Genomic DNA, 18,310 nt, shown 5'->3' with positions numbered 1-18,310 from the left:
TCCTTCTCACTGTAAGCAGGAAGTGAGTCCTGACCACCTGGGACTAACTGAGGCAAATGGTGCAAGACTGCTACAGCGCGCGTTTTTGCTCCGACCTCCCACAGATCGTCATATGACTGTAGAACAACAGACACTTCATCCATCTCCATAGACTGAGCGTGGACATGCAGAGGTGATGGGACACTTTGAGCGTAACTCTCTGCCTGGCGTGGAGTGTCACCACCAGGGGCGGCGCTAGGGGGTGGCTACTTGGGCTCAAGCCCCGGATGTTTTCTGAAAAGCCCCGAATGTTTTCCTAAAAAAATTAAATAAAATAAAAACTCTCGTGAGTAACGTGCAGTACCGGAGTCCAACAGAGAGGCAGCAGCTGCGCGACATTAGCCTGCGTACTGCGTAGCCTGCCCTGCCGAGGATGCCTGGTACTATAACACCGAAGGTAACCAGGAGTGACTCTGACCGGTTGAGCTTCTTGAAAACATGTCGCCCATGAAGGCTGGGGGAAGGTGGAGCTGGTGCCGGCAGTCGGCCCCGTAGGAGCACAGTTTGGGGGATCATGGCTGCCCCCATGGTCCTCGGTCGAAATATTCGCACCCTGATTGTATTGTTTGACTGATTATTTGAGACCAGTCTCACCAGAGATTTAGAATGAGGAACTAATTTGGGAAGGTCAACGCTGCACGTTCATGGAGTAAATAAGCCGACTTGTCTTTACGGGATTCATTGGGATCGTAAATGCGGAACGTTGATGGAATACCCCCCCGACATCATTCCCTGTAGAACATGTTATTGTGTTGGACAAAGTGCGTAGACAGTGCTGAGACTGAAGACAAGAGTATGTGAGAAGTCGTGTGTTTGTGTTTGCTAGCCCAGCTGGATGGCGAGACGTGCTGCCACATGCTTGCTTGCTGGGAGTAGTGAGTTACATGCTATATAGCCAAACATGTTAGTTTGTTAACTATGAAGTGAGTTACACGCCATAGCCAAACATGTTAGTTTGTTAAATATGATGAAGTGAGTTACATGCCATAGCCAAACATGTTAGTTTGTTAACTATGAAGTGAGTTACATGCCATAGCCAAACATGTTAGTTTGTTAACTATGATGAAGTGAGTTACATGCCATAGCCAAACATGTTAGTTTGTTAACTATGAAGTGAGTTACATGCCATAGCCAAACATGTTAGTTTGTTAACTATGAAGTGAGTTACATGCCATAGCCAAACATGTTAGTTTGTTAACTATGATGAAGTGAGTTACATGCCATAGCCAAACATGTTAGTTTGTTAACTATGATGAAGTGAGTTACATGCCATAGCCAAACATGTTAGTTTGTTAACTATGAAGTGAGTTACATGCCATAGCCAAACATGTTAGTTTGTTAACTATGATGAAGTGAGTTACATGCCATAGCCAAACATGTTAGTTTGTTAACTATGATGAAGTGAGTTACATGCCATAGCTAAACATGTTAGTTTGTTAACTATGATGAAGTGAGTTACATGCCATAGCCAAACATGTTAGTTTGTTAACTATGAAGTGAGTTACATGCCATAGCCAAACGTGTTAGTTTGTTAACTATGATGAAGTGAGTTACATGCCATAGCCAAACATGTTAGTTTGTTAACTATGATGAAGTGAGTTACATGCCATAGCCAAACATGTTAGTTTGTTAACTATGAAGTGAGTTACATGCCATAGCCAAACGTGTTAGTTTGTTAACTATGATGAAGTGAGTTACATGCCATAGCCAAACATGTTAGTTTGTTAACTATGAAGTGAGTTACATGCCATAGCCAAACATGTTAGTTTGTTAACTATGATGAAGTGAGTTACATGCCATAGCCAAACATGTTAGTTTGTTAACTATGAAGTGAGTTACATGCCATAGCCAAACATGTTAGTTTGTTAACTATGAAGTGAGTTACATGCCATAGCCAAACATGTTAGTTTGTTAACTATGAAGTGAGTTACATGCCATAGCCAAACATGTTAGTTTGTTAACTATGAAGTGAGTTACATGCCATAGCCAAACATGTTAGTTTGTTAACTATGAAATGAGTTACATGCCATAGCCAAACGTGTTAGTTTGTTAACTATGAAGTGAGTTACATGCCATAGCCAAACATGTTAGTTTGTTAACTATGATGAAGTGAGTTACATGCCATAGCCAAACATGTTAGTTTGTTAACTATGATGAAGTGAGTTACATGCCATAGCCAAACATGTTAGTTTGCTAACTATGAAGTGAGTTACATGCCATAGCCAAACGTGTTAGTTTGTTAACTATGATGAAGTGAGTTACATGATATAGCCAAACATGTTAGTTTGTTAACTATGAAGTGAGTTACATGCCATAGCCAAACATGTTAGTTTGTTAACTATGATGAAGTGAGTTACATGCCATAGCCAAACATGTTAGTTTGTTAACTATGAAGTGAGTTACATGCCATAGCCAAACATGTTAGTTTGTTAACTATGAAGTGAGTTACATGCCATAGCCAAACATGTTAGTTTGTTAACTATGAAGTGAGTTACATGCCATAGCCAAACATGTTAGTTTGTTAACTATGAAGTGAGTTACATGCCATAGCCAAACATGTTAGTTTGTTAACTATGAAATGAGTTACATGCCATAGCCAAACGTGTTAGTTTGTTAACTATGAAGTGAGTTACATGCCATAGCCAAACATGTTAGTTTGTTAACTATGATGAAGTGAGTTACATGAAACCATATTACCACCCTACACTACTACTATCATCTGTATGTGGGGTACACCCTCCTCCACCCTCCTACACTACTACTATCATCTGTATGTGGGGTACACCCTCCTCCACCCTCCTACACTACTACTATCATCTGTATGTGGGGTACACCCTCCTCCACCCTACACTACTACTATCATCTACTCAGTGATTTCCAGGAGCCTACGGCTAAACACACCAGTATTAAGTCGAGCTCATCAAAAAAATTCAAATCTGTTCATATGAAATGAGGATGAAAACTAACAATACTTTCAAACCACAGCAATATTTGTCAACGTGAGTTAGACATCCTCTTGTGGCTGGACGTTACATGTGATTCACTGAATGTGATTAGTAATTTCAGTTTAATTCAGTCATAACATAACAGTTGACGTTGCTGAGGTTAATGAGTGAACTTACTCAAAGAACTGCTGAGTGGCCAACTGTCTGTGGGTTGTGTTATCAGTAACACTGGAGCAGTTCTCTGGGATGTTCCAGGTGGAGTTACAGAGCTAACTATTACTACTCTGCCCCCCCCCCCCCCCCCGCCCTACCTGTCCAGGTACTCTGCCCCCCCCCCCCCCCCCCCCTACCTGTCCAGGTACTCTGCCCCCAATGTTTCATGTAATGAAATATTACCATATTTTAATAAGCAATTGAACACATCATTTAAGACACATGTAGACACCTAGACTGTGTTATGACCAGGTCAAAAGCTAGATTGGTATACATTTAGGTTACATTCAAAGGTTTATCGTATGGAGGAGTGATTACAATGCTGGTAATATATGGCAATTGATTGTGGAGGCTTCCTCACAGTAGATGTCGCGTCCATGAAGATGAGGGGAAGTGCTGCCAACGTCAAACTAGTCAAACAACTCGCTGCCTGTCTTTCTGTCACTCACTGCTCATCAAGAGCCGTAACACGATTCGGGTACGCTGCTGGTGTCGGAAGCCTTCTCCCAACCAGCGGAGATCACCACAGCAGGTGTAAATCAACAAGGCCAAGCCAAGCAGCACCAGAACCATTACATTAGGGCTTTATAACACTACCAATGTAATGTCATTTAAGCACCCCGGTCCACCAAGACCCACAAACACCTGGAGAGAGAGGAGACTCCTTCGCCATCGAGAAACAACACCTAGGGACATGCTATTTGTAATTATGGATTATTTTAATTATATTTGATTGAATTAACCCTAACCCTAAGTTATGATTGCAATGTTAAGGCTAGTTACTATCTATTTTAGTAGCCGAACATATTCATCATAATGCTGCTGATATCGTCGAGACGGACGACACAAGTCACAGTGCAACAATCACATGATCATCGTGTCAGGATTACAATGCTGGTGATAATATCGCAATTGATTCCTCACAGTAGACATACACCAACCATAGCCTCGTGTCTAGACCTGTCTAGATGAATATGAAGGAGAGGAGAGAGACATCATCCCGAAAAACCATCCATAGGGACAAGTTCCCAGCCCCGTCCCGGCGACTGTGTTTTACGGCCACCAAAAGAGCTCACATTTTAAACACCCCGCACCACATCGGGGAACCTTCAACCTTTGGACTCCCTCGCCAGACAACCTGGCTACCTGGACAACGAGTGCTGGTCCCAATCGTATGCAATTTAAGACACTTTAGGAGACAAATAGCACAGGAAAAGCTGTGCGCACCGCTCCCTCCGACAGTGGAACGGTGGGGTTTTGAGAGAGTCACAACAAAACACACGAAGCCTTCGCGGCTCACATGACTTTATTCTAAACGGAGGCAAGTCTGCTCGCTGGCCCGTTTGTATTTGGACCTCAACTCGGCACCACCGGTGACTTTTAGCCCGTTATTCGCGGGGAGAAAACACAGGCGCCCGAACATTTCGGCAGCGACTGCTGAGCAGGGATGGTTGAGTCTACACGGTTCTCATGCCGCGTTTAAGGACAGCCCCCTGCTCCGGGTTGAGCTTCGTTCTCACAGAGCAGCTTTGCAGACTAGTTGGTTTACCGGAAAGAACGAGACTTTCTACAGACATGGCAGAAGTCGCACCAGCAGCAGCCCCCGCGCCGGCCAAGGCCCCCAAGAAGAAGGCAGGAGCCAGGCCCAAGAAAGCAGCTGGCCCCAGCGTTGGCGAGCTCATCGTGACGGCCGTGTCCGCATCCAAGGAGAGGAGCGGCGTGTCTCTGGCCGCGATCAAGAAGGCGCTGTCTGCCGGTGGCTACGACGTGGAGAAGAACAACTCCCGCGTCAAGGTCGCCGTCAAGAGCCTCGTCACCAAGGGCACTCTGCTCCAGCTCAAGGGCACTGGCGCCTCCGGTTCTTTCAAGCTCAACAAGAAAGCCACCGAGGCGGTCAAGAAGCCGGTGAAGAAAGCAGCAGCCGCCCCGAAACCCAAGAAGGCGGCCGCCGCAAAGAAGCCCGCCGCTGCGGCCAAGAAGTCTCCGAAGAAGGCAAAGAAGCCCGCTGCTGCGGCCAAGAAGTCTCCCAAGAAAGCAAAGAAGCCCGCGGCAGTCGCTAAGAAGGCCACCAAGAGCCCCAAGAAGGCGAAGAAGGCCACACCGGTCAAGAAGGCTCCGGCTAAGAGCCCCAAAAAGGCCGTGAAGGCAGCCAAGCCCAAGGCAGCCAAACCCAAGACAGTGAAGCCCAAGGCAAAGAAGGCAGCCCCAAAGAAGAAGTAAACATTCAACGGGTTCTTTTTGACACCATTTGTACCACAAAAAGGCTCTTTTAAGAGCCACCCACATGTCCATAAAAAAGCGCATTTTCATCCATGACGACAGAAAAAGTCAAGCGTATGTTTTAGAAAGTTAGTATTGTACACCATACACCACGGATTGACATTTACATATACACGACAATATTGGTTATACTTATTGATTGACATGATAGTAAGAAAGGAGATTGAAATGGCAGTAATGAGTGATTTGACATCTAGGCGTAGTTTACATAAACTTTGACGCTATAAAAACTCCAGTTTCAAGCTCTTGCTGAGAGGCATACAGTGCGAGTCCATGATCTGTTCTTGCTATTAAGTTAAACCATAAACCATAACCATAAACAAGACAAGTACAACACCAGTGAAAGTCCCCTCTGTGCTGTGTTCCAGGTAAAGGTGTGTGTGTGTGTGTGTGTGTGTGTGTGTGTGTGTGTGTGTGTGTGTGTGTGTGTGTGTGTGTGTGTGTGTGTGTGTGTGTGTGTGTGTGTGTGCGCGCGCGCGCCTCACAAACATAGTTTCATCTCAAAGATGTTGGTGAAAACCCCGGCCAGCTGGTCGGCGCAGTCTCTCAGCACCCGTCCCAGGACGCCATCCGGCCCCGAGGCTTTCCTGGGGTCCACCGCCTTCAGTACGCGTCTCACCTCGTGCTCTGTGAGGGTGAGGCTGCTGAGAGCTGGAGAGAGTGGTGTCTGTGTTGTGGTTACCTCCGTTCGCCCCTCGTCGAACCGGGCGTAGAAGGTGTTCAGCTTTCCCGCCAGCAGGGGGTCGTCCTCTGCGGCTGTGAGCCTGTTGGCTCTGAAGTTTGTCATCTGCTGAACCCCCTGCCACATCCGCCTGGAGTCGTTGCTCAGGAGGCATTCCTCAATCTTCTCTCTGTGCTCTGCCTTGGCCGCTTTGATGCCGCGCTTTAGGTTGGCCCTGGTGGAGCTGTACAGCGGTGTGCGCTTCCCTGCGAAGAAGGCGTTGTCCCTCTCATTTAACAGTTTTTGGACCTTCCCAGTCATCCATGGCTTCGTGTTGGGGTAGACCCGGACCCGTTTGTCCACGGTGACTGAGTTGGTGCAGTTCACTATGTGGTTCAGAACCGACGACGTGTACTGTTCCAGGTCCTCATGCTCATATTCCTGCCATAGGGTGTCATTTAGGCAGATCTGCAGTGGAGCGGACCCTTCTGGCCAGGTTCTGACAGTCTTAGTGGTGGTGGGAGCACTTTTCCCCATTGTGGTGTATGCAGGAATCAGGAGGATTGACACATGGTCAGACATGCCTAGATGAGCTAGCGGACTAGCCTTGTAAGCACGTTTGATGTTGGTGTATACCTTATCCAGTGTTTTTTCTCCTCTCGTTGCACATTTTACATGCTGGTAGAACTTGGGTAGTACTGCCTTCAGGTCGACATGATTAAAGTCCCCCGCTATGATGTGGATAGCCTGTGGATCAGTACTTTGTTGGCTACTAATGACGTCGTATAGTCGCGCCAATGCTACTTTGCTGTCTGAGCTAGGTGCAATATACACACATGTAATTAGCACCGCGTTAAACTCCCTAGGCAGGTATGTGGGTCGGCATTTAACAGTCAAGTATTCTAGGTCTGGTGAGCAGTGGCTACTTACAGTTTTCGTGTTTAAGCACCAGCTATCCTTCGTCGATATTATGATCCCACCTCCTCTTGACTTACCGCTAAGCTCCGTACGGTCAGCGCGATGAAGCGTTCGGCCCTCTAAGCTAACGTTAGCGTCCACAATGTTGTCATTTAGCCAGGTTTCGGTCAGAATAATCACACAGCTATCCCCTACGATGCTGTTTTTTGCCACCTGTAGTCTCAGTTCATCCATCTTATTTGTCAGGGATCTGACATTTGAGAGGAAAATGCTTGGAATAGCTGGCTTGTTTGGGCTTCTCCTTAGCCTTGCTAGCAGGCCTCCCCTGCGGCCTCGCTTTTTCCTACGATCCCGCCGCCGGCGTCTCCGCCTCAGCGAGGGGACTATGAACCAGGGCTCTCCCGGTAGCCTGGCGATGTCCGTGTCAATGCTGTATTGCTCCAGGAAATCCGCCCTAACTATCTTGTCGTTTTGCGTGCCGACTTCTAATAAGTCGAGCCTGCTGTAGGTACTATATACACAACTGTTCCCTATAAGTACTAAAAAAAGAGTGAACATACAAAGGTAATTAAAAACACAATGAAACACCAGTGTGGTCGCCCCCCGAGCCTCAGCGTCTAAGCGCGCGGCCATCTTGAGTAGATTCGCCACCAGAGGGTGCGGGTGGGCCCCCACACCTCCACAGCCCTCAGCCTCAGCACTGGGTCACCCCAGGGCTGCGTGCTAAGCCCCATCCTCTACAACCTCTACACCCACGACTTCACCCCCATCCACCCCAGCAACTACATCGTAAAGTTTGCAGACGACACCACCGTGGTGGGATGTATCTCGGGGGGGGACGAGGCGGCGTACAGGGATGAGGTAGAGCAATTGAGCAAGCTGTGCAAGGTTAACAACCTGCTGCTAAACAAGTCAAAGACCCAGGAATTCATCGTAGACTTCAGGAGGAAAAAGTCCGAGATCCTGCCCCTGCTCATCGACGGAGAGAGCGTGGAGATAGTCTCAAACCTCCGATTCCTGGGACACATCATGCGGGATGACCTGGCCTGGAAGGACAACACTAAAGGCACCATCAAGAGGGCACAACAGCGGCTATACACCCTGAGATGCCTCAAGAAACAACACAGCAAGCAGGAGATGCTGGTGGCCTTCTACCACGGCGCAGTGGAGAGTATCCTCACCTTCGGCATCTCCAACTGGTACCACAGCTGCACGGCAGCGGAGAGAAGCGATCTACAGAGAGTCGTGAGAACAGCACAGAGGATCACCGGCGCCACCCTCCCCTCTCTGGAGGAGCTGTACAAAACACGCTGTCTCAGGAGGGCCTCCAAGATCTCCAAGGACCCGACCCACCCTGGGCACGAACACTTTGTCAAGCTGCCCTCGAACAGGAGGTACAGGACCCCGGCCGCTAAGACAAACAGACTGAAGGACAGCTTCTACCACAGGGCCGTCAAGGCCCTGAACACAGAAAAGGCCTAAGTTCTGGGCACAGGACAGTCCGGACGGATTGTATGGCAGCTAGTGCTGAGGCACAAACATGTACATTTTCAAGCCTGCAAACTGTGACACTTTAAAATAATGTGCAAAAATACTTTCTTGTGAAATATGACAACCCTAGTTGACTATCAGTGCAGTATAGTACATTGGATTGTGTACATAGCCTCTATTGATGTAAACCAGCTCCTTACCTTCTTGTGATTTTATGCATCTATGCTTTTTCCAAAATGTGTTTCTTTTTCCTTTCCTAAACACCAGGGGAGCCTCCCCTCCTAAATTTCGTTGTTTGGTACCTGTACTGTAACAATGACAAATAAAGTCTATCTATCTATCTATCTATCTATCTAACATAATGTGTTTATATATAGGCTATATATAGCAATAGGGATACATAAGATATGTATATGTACAGACAGTTATGAAAATGATAAACTGTACAGTTGTCTCCCAATCCCTTCAGATTTGTTGGAGCTGAGGTTTTTTTTTCACAGCGGGTTTACCCAAGTTCCATGCAATAGTGATAAGATATTATGATATGTGTAGCCTATGTACAGTTATGAATGATACACTGCACAGTATGTACCTATCAAGTTGTGTGGTGCATGCATAGCTCCCGCAGCAAAGTAATTGCAGTAGCCTACGTTTGATTATGCATGTACTCATCAATGAATATTATATAACAAACGGATATTTATAATATTGTATATAATGTATTTTTTGTATATCACTGTAGACCACGGTGCTAGACCACTGGACCACCTCAGGCCACCAGTAATAACCATACTATATCCAGAGTAGGGTATAATGTTTATATATACAATATACAGTATATACATGTCCAACATGGTATAATGTTTATCTGGTCTGATAAAGGTATGATAAAGGTCTGATAAAGATCTGATAAAGGTCTGATAAAGGTCTGATAATGGTCTGATAAAGATCTGATAAAGGTCTGATAAAGATCTGATAAAGGTCTGATAAAGATCTGATAAAGGTCTGATAAAGATCTGATAAAGGTCTGATAAAGGTCTGATAAAGATCTGATAAAGGTCTGATAAAGATCTGATAAAGGTCTGATAAAGATCTGATAAAGGTCTGATAAAGATCTGATAAAGGTATGATAAGGGTCTGATAAAGGTCTGATAAAGATCTGATAAAGGTCTGATAAAGATCTGATAAAGATCTGATAAAGATCTGATAAGGGTCTGATAAAGATCTGATAAAGATCTGATAAAGGTCTGATAAAGATCTGATAAAGATCTGATAAGGGTCTGATAAGGGTCTGATAAAGATCTGATAAAGATCTGATAAGGGTCTGATAAAGATCTGATAAAGGTCTGATAAAGATCTGATAAAGATCTGATAAGGGTCTGATAAAGATCTGATAAAGATCTGATAAAGGTGAAGTCCTTACATTTTCTAAATCACATCAGGATAAGTTAGTATGAAGCTATTTTGCCGTTTTTCTGTGTAGGAAGAAAGCAAACTTCTGGTATCTGGTTTTCCTCAATAAGCATTTACGGCCTGTGTGTGTGTGTGACACGGAGTGGGTAAAATGCTTTTTTTTCACACACGCAAACATCTCGTCTCAAATTATTTTCTTTTAGACTATCCTAGCTGCTCCGTAAGCCCTGCTCATTGTGTTTAAATTATTTCAATCGCTTTTTTCACTGTGAAGTCAGTGAGGAGCTTCCATAGGTAAGCTAGTTCACATTTCTTCGTTCACGTTTGATTTTAATACGATGTATTATTATAATATAATTAGTCAGCTAACTACCTAGCTTGCTAGCTATCCCAAGGTGATTAGCAGCATTCATGTTTCCTCTCACAGCCCTGTGAGCAGCCCCGTCACATGACCTCATAGCTGTGTGTTGATCACATACGCAAACACAATCACATGTGTGCTGTTTGTCTTCGCAGACAAATCCTGTCGTGGAGGGGATGCGGGCGTCTCTGGTACGCCAGTGACACAGACACACAGAGAATCTTGTCACTTAACAGTAACGCTTAAGTAGGTATGCAGTATGTAGTAGGTATGTAGTATGTAGTAGGTATGCAGTATGTAGTAGGTATGTAGTAGGTATGTAGTATGTAGTAGGTATGTAGTATGCAGTATGTAGTATGTAGTAGGTATGTAGTATGTAGTAGGTATGTAGTATGTAGTAGGTATGTAGTATGCAGTATGTAGTATGTAGTAGGTATGTAGTATGCAGTATGTAGTATGTAGTATGTAGTAGGTATGTAGTATGTAGTAGGTATGCAGTATGTAGTAGGTATGTAGTATGTAGTAGGTAGTAGGTATGTAGTAGGTATGTAGTATGTAGTAGGTATGTAGTATGTAGTAGGTATGTAGTATGTAGTAGGTATGTAGTAGGTATGTAGTATGTATGTAGTAGGTATGCAGTATGTAGTAGGTATGCAGTATGTAGTAGGTATGTAGTATGTAGTAGGTATGTAGTAGGTATGCAGTATGTAGTAGGTATGTAGTATGTAGTAGGTATGTAGTATGTAGTAGGTATGTAGTATGTAGTAGGTATGTAGTATGCAGTATGTAGTATGTAGTAGGTATGTAGTAGGTATGTAGTATGTAGTAGGTATTTAGTATGCAGTATGTATGTAGTATGTAGTAGGTATGTAGTATGTAGTAGGTATGCAGTATGTAGTAGGTATGTAGTATGTAGTATGTATGTAGTATGTAGTAGGTATGCAGTATGTAGTAGGTATGCAGTATGTAGTAGGTATGTAGTATGTAGTAGGTATGTAGTATGTAGTAGGTATGCAGTATGTAGTAGGTATGTAGTATGTAGTAGGTATGTATTATGTAGTAGGTATGTAGTATGTAGTAGGTATGTAGTATGTAGTAGGTATGCAGTATGCAGTATGTAGTATGTAGTAGGTATGTAGCATGTAGTAGGTATGTAGTATGTAGTAGGTATGCAGTATGTAGTAGGTATGTAGTATGTAGTAGGTATGTAGTATGTAGTAGGTATGTAGTATGTAGTAGGTATGCAGTATGTAGTAGGTATGTAGTATGTAGTAGGTATGCAGTATGTAGTAGGTATGCAGTATGTAGTAGGTATGTAGTAGGTATGTAGTATGTAGTAGGTATGCAGTATGTAGTAGGTATGTAGTATGTAGTAGGTATGCAGTATGTAGTAGGTATGTAGTATGTAGTAGGTATGTAGTATGTAGTAGGTATGTAGTATGTAGTAGGTATGCAGTATGTAGTAGGTATGTAGTATGTAGTAGGTATGTAGTATGTAGTAGGTATGCAGTATGTAGTAGGTATGCAGTATGTCGTAGGTATGTAGTATGTAGTAGGTATGCAGTATGTAGTAGGTATGTAGTATGTAGTAGGTATGCGGTATGTAGTAGGTATGTAGTATGTAGTAGGTATGTAGTATGTAGTAGGTATGCAGTATGTAGTAGGTATGTAGTATGTAGTAGGTATGCAGTATGTAGTAGGTATGTAGTATGTAGTAGGTATGTAGTATGTAGTAGGTATGTAGTATGTAGTAGGTATGCAGTATGTAGTAGGTATGTAGTAGGTAACCAGGGACCCAATTATCAATATAATGTACCATACAGAGTAGGGAGCTCTAGTGCTTGATTGGAAGTGCCGTTTGTAAAAAGACATCTTCTCACACGTACAGGCACACAACAAGTACAACATGTTGCATTTTTATGCCATTAGGCAACTTGCTTCCTAGCATAGCAGGTCCCTGCTAATATATAGCAGTCGCGTGCAGGGCCTCTAGGGAATGGCCTAGGAGGGTGAAAGTTGACATGGTACAATGTCCCATGAAGGGGAAGGAGTGTGTAAAGTTTGGTGAGTGTGACTCTTTCGCAGCCCCTTCCCTGGGCCCAAACGTACCCTTTTCTCCACAGACACACACAGTGGCCATATAAAGTCATGGAGGTATTTCAAAGTCCAAATGGACCTGCTATGCTAGGAAGCAAGTTGACTAATGGCATGAAAATGCAACATGTTGTACTCGTTGTGTGCCTGTACGTGTGAGAAGATGTCTCATTCCAAACGGCACTTCACATCAAGCACTAGAACCTCCCTACAGTTGTCCGTGAATACGTTAGTTTACACCTGCGTTCGTCCTGCTCAGGACTTGTTTAATTATTGTCATTTCGCAGAGTCATTTCATTAAAGCAAATGAACAAATGGAATATTGTTCTTATTTATAATTAAACAATGTGATGCAGTCAAGCAGACAAATCCAGCAAAGAGGAAGACGCATGTATTCGCGGACGACTCACACGGACATCGGCAAATAACGCCACCCCGGAATCTGTAAGCAAATGGAATATTGTTCTTATTTAGAATCTATGTCATGGTATTTGATGTACTGTACATGACCACAGATTGCGTAGTTGTAGGCATCTAGTGATTTATATGCTCTCAATTTCTCACGGGCCTACACGCTAGGCAATGCAAACGTTTCATACTTTTCACAGGCAGGTAATGGCCAGGTAATGGATTGGAACAATTGCAGGGTGGAGTGTACTCCCGACCGCTAGGGGGCGATAGTATTGGTTTATGTGATTAGTACTCTCTGTTAAGAGGTTAGAGTTAGGAGAAGTTGTGGCGGCCATTGTGGATGCCAGGTGGTCCGAGGATACACGCTGTTTCTCCTCTCTCTTTAGGACGTGTTTGCCTGTTATACGTAAGTCTGTTATTAGTTATATGTATCTTATTATCAGATTGTGGTTAACAGTAATCGTTCATGTTTGTTTATATCTTGTTATGTATGTCTTGTTTTGGTAATTGTATTTACTCATTGTAACCAGGGAGTAGCTGAAAAGGACTGTATACTTTAGGAAAGGGCTGGTTATCTAACTAAGGGAGCTAAATAGGCAGTATAGGAGGATACAGGCAGGGGGCGACAGCAAACCGTTAGACTAGCAGTTAAGGTCGTTAGCATTAGCAAGGGAACTAGCATTAGCATTAGCCTTCAAACAACTAGCATTAGCATTGGTGCTACAAACAAATAGCATTAGCATGGGAGCTACAAACAACTAGCACACGGTATTACATATGAACAACACATTTATTACACGACGGTGGTATACATCCCCATATATATATTCCCTCCCGGCCGGCCACACACACACACACTCACTCACTGACAGTCTCTGGCCTGAACAGGCTTATAGTCCAGTGGCGTGGTGCGCGTTGAGGCCTGGTTGACTGGCATGTGCGTCGATGAAGTGGTCCGCGTTGAAGCTCCGCTGGAGTCTGTGTTTGCTCGTGGAGGCGACGATTAATGTCCAGCCGGCGTCCCGCTTGGTCCAACGTTGAACACAACTAAAACGGGCTACCGTGGTACACTCGATAATCGCTTTTCCTGGCGTCTTCAGTTGCTGCACGGGGTGCGCGCTGCTGAATCCGCCATCTTGGATCGGCTTCTCGTTATTCTCTCTCTTTCTGCTTCTCTCTCGTTCTGCTGCTCACCACACTCTGACTGACTCCGCCCTTCCGGCTCTTATATAGGCACCACCGAACGTAACATCCGGGTCACAGACACACCCCGGATATACTACGTCATCAACATATACATAAACAGTACAATAATAATACATACACTTCACAAACGTATATAATTGTATAGAAAATAACAAAGGAAATACTAGGGGCAAAAATAGGGCTGGTTTGGGGAAACTAAACTGGCACTAAACTGTGGGCCTTCACAACACTCATTATGCTGTATTCCCACCCACAGGGTGTTGACATCTTTGTCTGAATAAATACTATAAACCGACATTGAGGAGTCTTCTTCATGTCAACACCATGAAGGTGGAATGCCCCTTCCCCGGCTGCGACTTCGAGACCAGAGACGTGTCCGAAGCACTCGCCATCGTCTTGCTGACAAACCATGGACATTTCCATCGAGGTGCGGCGGTTCAGACCCCAGCTCCCCGAGGCCCGAGGATGGAGCGGCCTAGGGTTGACACCGGCATCTCAACGGAGGAGTGGAACGTGTTCGTCCGGCGGTGGGAGGTCTTCCGGGCGGGGTCGGGCATTGGAGCGGCCCAGGCCCCGTTCCAGCTGTTTCAGTGCGCGGGGATCGAACTTGGAGACAGCCTGTTGAAAGCGGACCCGGACGTCGCCTCTGGGGCTCTAGAGGAACTACTTGCTGCTATGCGCTTGCTGGCCGTTGTCCCGGTCGCCACATGCGTCCTGCGCACAGAGCTGCTTCAGCTGCGCCAGGAACGCGATGAGACATTCCGCGCCTTTACTGCCAGAGTGCGTGGGAAGGCGGAGACGTGCTCTTACGTGGCTGTCTGCGAGTGTGGCAAGAGTGTGAGCTACACTGATCACATCATCCGCGATGTCCTTGTTAATGGGATCTACGACCCGGACATACGCCGCGAGGCGTTAGGGACGCCTGACATTCTTCTGAAGCCCGTTAATGATGTGGTCGCGCTCGTCGAGGGCAAGGAGATGGCTCGTAACGCCCTTCCATCATCCGCCCTGTCGGCTGTCTCCTCATTCCAGCGCTTGAGGAAGGACCCACAGCCAAGCCCACAGCGGAGCCCCTCCTTGGCCCCGAGTCCAGCTGATGTGGCAAAACGAGCCGTGTGCCCAGGGTGTCAGAACACGTTCCATGTCTTTACAGAGGGGTCTCGCGGATGGAACATCAGGCCTCACCAGCTCTGTGTCGACTGCTTCAAGGCCCGTCGACGCAAGCGGCGGCTGCCACCATTTGACGGTCAGCAGGCTACCATGGGATCCGAGGTGTGGCTGCGGACGCCGTCTAACGGTCAGCAGGCCGCCCTGGAGTCGGAGCCAATCTCCCAGCTCTCGGTCATTCAGTCTGAGGCGCGCCCAGATCGACACTACGGGAACCATCGTCGGCGCCGCACAACGGCACCTCTCAGACTCGAGCACCATATCTTCTCCAAGGGCGAATGGAGGCGGGCCAGGCTGAGGGAACACCCCCGGGCACTGATCTCCGTCTCGATTGACAATCCGGTGGGTCAGGGGGGCGGCGCCGGCTGTCGGCCCTCGGGGAACATGGTGGAGGTGTCCGCCATCGCAGACACAGGTGCGCAGTCGGACATTTGGTCGTTAGAGGAGTACCTGTCCTGCGGATTCTCGCGTGACGACCTGCGCCCTGTTAGCCTCAGCCTCTCGGCTGCAAATCACTCCCCCATAGCCATTGATGGCGCATTCTTTGCTACACTCTCGGCGGTCTCCAACGGCGGCGAGGTGTCGTCCTGCCGCTCAATGGTGTATGTGAGCAGCTCGGTCCGGGGAATGTACCTCTCCTATGAGTCGCTGCTCAACCTCAGCCTCCTGCCTAAGGACTTCCCGACAGGTGGTGCGGGGCGACCCAGGGACACGCACGATCCTGCCCCCCCTTCGCCGGGTCGGCCCTTGTCTGTGAAGGCATTGAGGTCCGCCAACGGCGGCTGCGACGGCCCGAGCGACCCCCATGACGCCGGGTGCTCGTGTCCACAGCGTGCAGTCCCTCCGTCACGCCCCGCGGCGCTGCCATTCTCTTGCGAGCCTAAGAAGGGGTGGTTGATTGAGAGGTATGCCTCATCTACATTTAACACGTGCCCCCATCGGGCATTGCCGTGCATGGAGGGGCCGCCCGTCGAGATGCATGTGGACCCTGCTGCCGCGCCGAAAGCGTGCCACACCGCAGCCGGTGTGCCTCTCCACTGGCAGCAGAAGGTCCACGACGACCTTCTCCGGGACGAGGCCCTTGGTGTCATCGAGCGTGTGCCGTACGGCGAACCGGTTACATGGTGCCACCGGATGGTGGTTACCCGGAAGCACGACGGGTCCCCCCGCAGGACCGTGGACCTTTCCCCTCTCAATAAGTTCTGCCAGCGTGAGACGTTCGCCACTGAGTCCCCATTCCACCTCGCACGTCGTGTCCCGAAGGGCACCTGGAAGACAGTCACGGACGCTTGGAATGGTTATCACAGTGTGCCACTGCGCGAGTCTGACCGTCATCTGACAACGTTCATCACTCCCTTTGGCCGGTGGCGTTACACCAGGGCACCACAGGGTTTCCTCTCGTCGGGTGATGGCTACAACCGCCGTTTTGACGCTATCCTCTCAGACTTTGAACGCAAGGAACGGTGTGTGGATGACACGGTCCACTACGACACCGACTTGGAGCAGCACTGGTGGAGGACCATCGATTTCCTGACACGTGTCGGGCGGTCAGGCGTCGTGTTGAACCCGGGCAAGTTTCAGTTTGCGCAGAGGAGCGTGGACTTCGCTGGCTTCAGGGTGTCGGACGCTACCATCGAGCCACTTCCCAAATACCTGGACGCCATCCGGGACTTCCCCAGCCCGGTCTCCACGACAGATATCAGAAGCTGGTTCGGCCTTGTAAATCAAGTGACTAACTACGCCCAGTTGCGCGATACTATGGCTCCTTTCAAGCCCTTCCTCAGCCCACGCTGCAAGTTCGCATGGTCAACCGAGCTGGAGGAGGCCTTCCAGGCGTCTAAGCATGCCATAATTGGGGCCATTCGCGAAGGTGTAGAGATCTATGACATGCAGAAGCGCACCTGCCTCCGCCCCGACTGGTCCAGGCGAGGCATTGGCTACTTCCTTCTCCAACAGCATTGCAGCTGTGCCTCGGGCGTGCCGGACTGCTGCCCGGGAGGTTGGAGAATCACACTCGCTGGGTCTCGCTTCCTGTCCTCCGCGGAGCAGCGTTATGCGGCTATCGAAGGGGAGGCCCTGGCCGTGGCCTGGGGTCTGGAGCAGGCACGATACTTCACGCAGGGATGCGACGATCTCGTCGTGGTCACCGACCACAAGCCCCTGGTGAAGATCTTCGGGGACCGCACACTAGCGGCCTCTCCCTGGAACCGCCAGGCGTGCCTGACACTGTCGAGTTGGCACTCATGGCTTCCATCTGCGTCGATGCTCAGGAGCTCGGCGCGGTCTCCTGGCCCCTCCTCGCGCAAGAGACAGCGGCTGACGCATGCCTCGGCCGCCTGCTGGACATGATTGAGCACGGGGACGGAGTGGACGCGCATGACCCTGCCGTGGTGAGTTTGTCGCCGGTCTGTGACTCCATCTATGCGCAGGACGGGGTCTTGCTGTATCAGGATCGCGTCGTGATTCCCCTATCCCTCCGCGAGAGAGTCCTTCGACACCTTCATGCTGCCCACCAGGGGGTTTCGGCGATGGAGCAGCACGCCCGGGCCATAGTCTACTGGCCTGGGATGTCTGGGGATATCCGCACTGTCAGGACCGGGTGCGCGGACTGCAACCGCAATGCTCCATCACAGGCAGCTACGCCCCCTCTGTCATCTCCGCCACCGTCCACCCCGTTCGAGGCAGTGTTTGCTGACTTCTTTGATTACGGGGGCCGCCACTACCTGGTCGTCGGGGATCGGCTCTCAGGCTGGGTGGAGGTCCTGGGCGCTGCGGCCGGGACTGATGCTGGAGGCGCAGCTGGCCTTGTTCGCCACCTCCGCTCATTCTTCCGGACCTTTGGGGTGCCTGAGGAGCTTTCAAGCGATGGCGGCCCGGAATTTATGGCAAGCCACACTCAGGACTTCTTCCGCCTATGGCAGATCAGGCATCGTGTGTCCTCCGTCAGTTTCCCACAGTCTAACGGGAGAGCGGAGGTCGCTGTTAAGACTGCGAAGCGGCTTCTGATGTCCAACAGTGGCCCGGCGGGCAGTCTCGACCAGGATCGCTTCTTGCGCGCGATGATACAGTTGCGTAACACACCCGACCCAGACTGCAACCTCTCACCAGCAC

The 18,310-nt window shown here is 48.2% G+C and overlaps 1 protein-coding gene across 1 annotated transcript; it reads left to right on the top strand.

Moving 5' to 3' along the window:
- Window positions 1-4,772: 4,772 nt before the first annotated feature.
- LOC308152065 (histone H1-like) lies at window positions 4,773-5,417 on the top strand (the record flags this gene model as incomplete). The annotated part of the gene is made up of 1 exon (XM_080524975.1): window positions 4,773-5,417. The coding sequence occupies one exon, from the start codon at window positions 4,773-4,775 to the stop codon at window positions 5,415-5,417; it is 645 nt and encodes a 214-aa protein (XP_080381101.1).
- Between the last annotated feature and the right edge of the window lie 12,893 nt (window positions 5,418-18,310).

The sequence above is a fragment of the Nansenia antarctica genome (genome assembly GCF_963989245.1).
Source record: "Nansenia antarctica genome assembly, chromosome: 3".
NCBI lineage: Eukaryota > Metazoa > Chordata > Actinopteri > Argentiniformes > Microstomatidae > Nansenia > Nansenia antarctica.
This window is presented reverse-complemented; position numbering and strand designations above follow the sequence as displayed.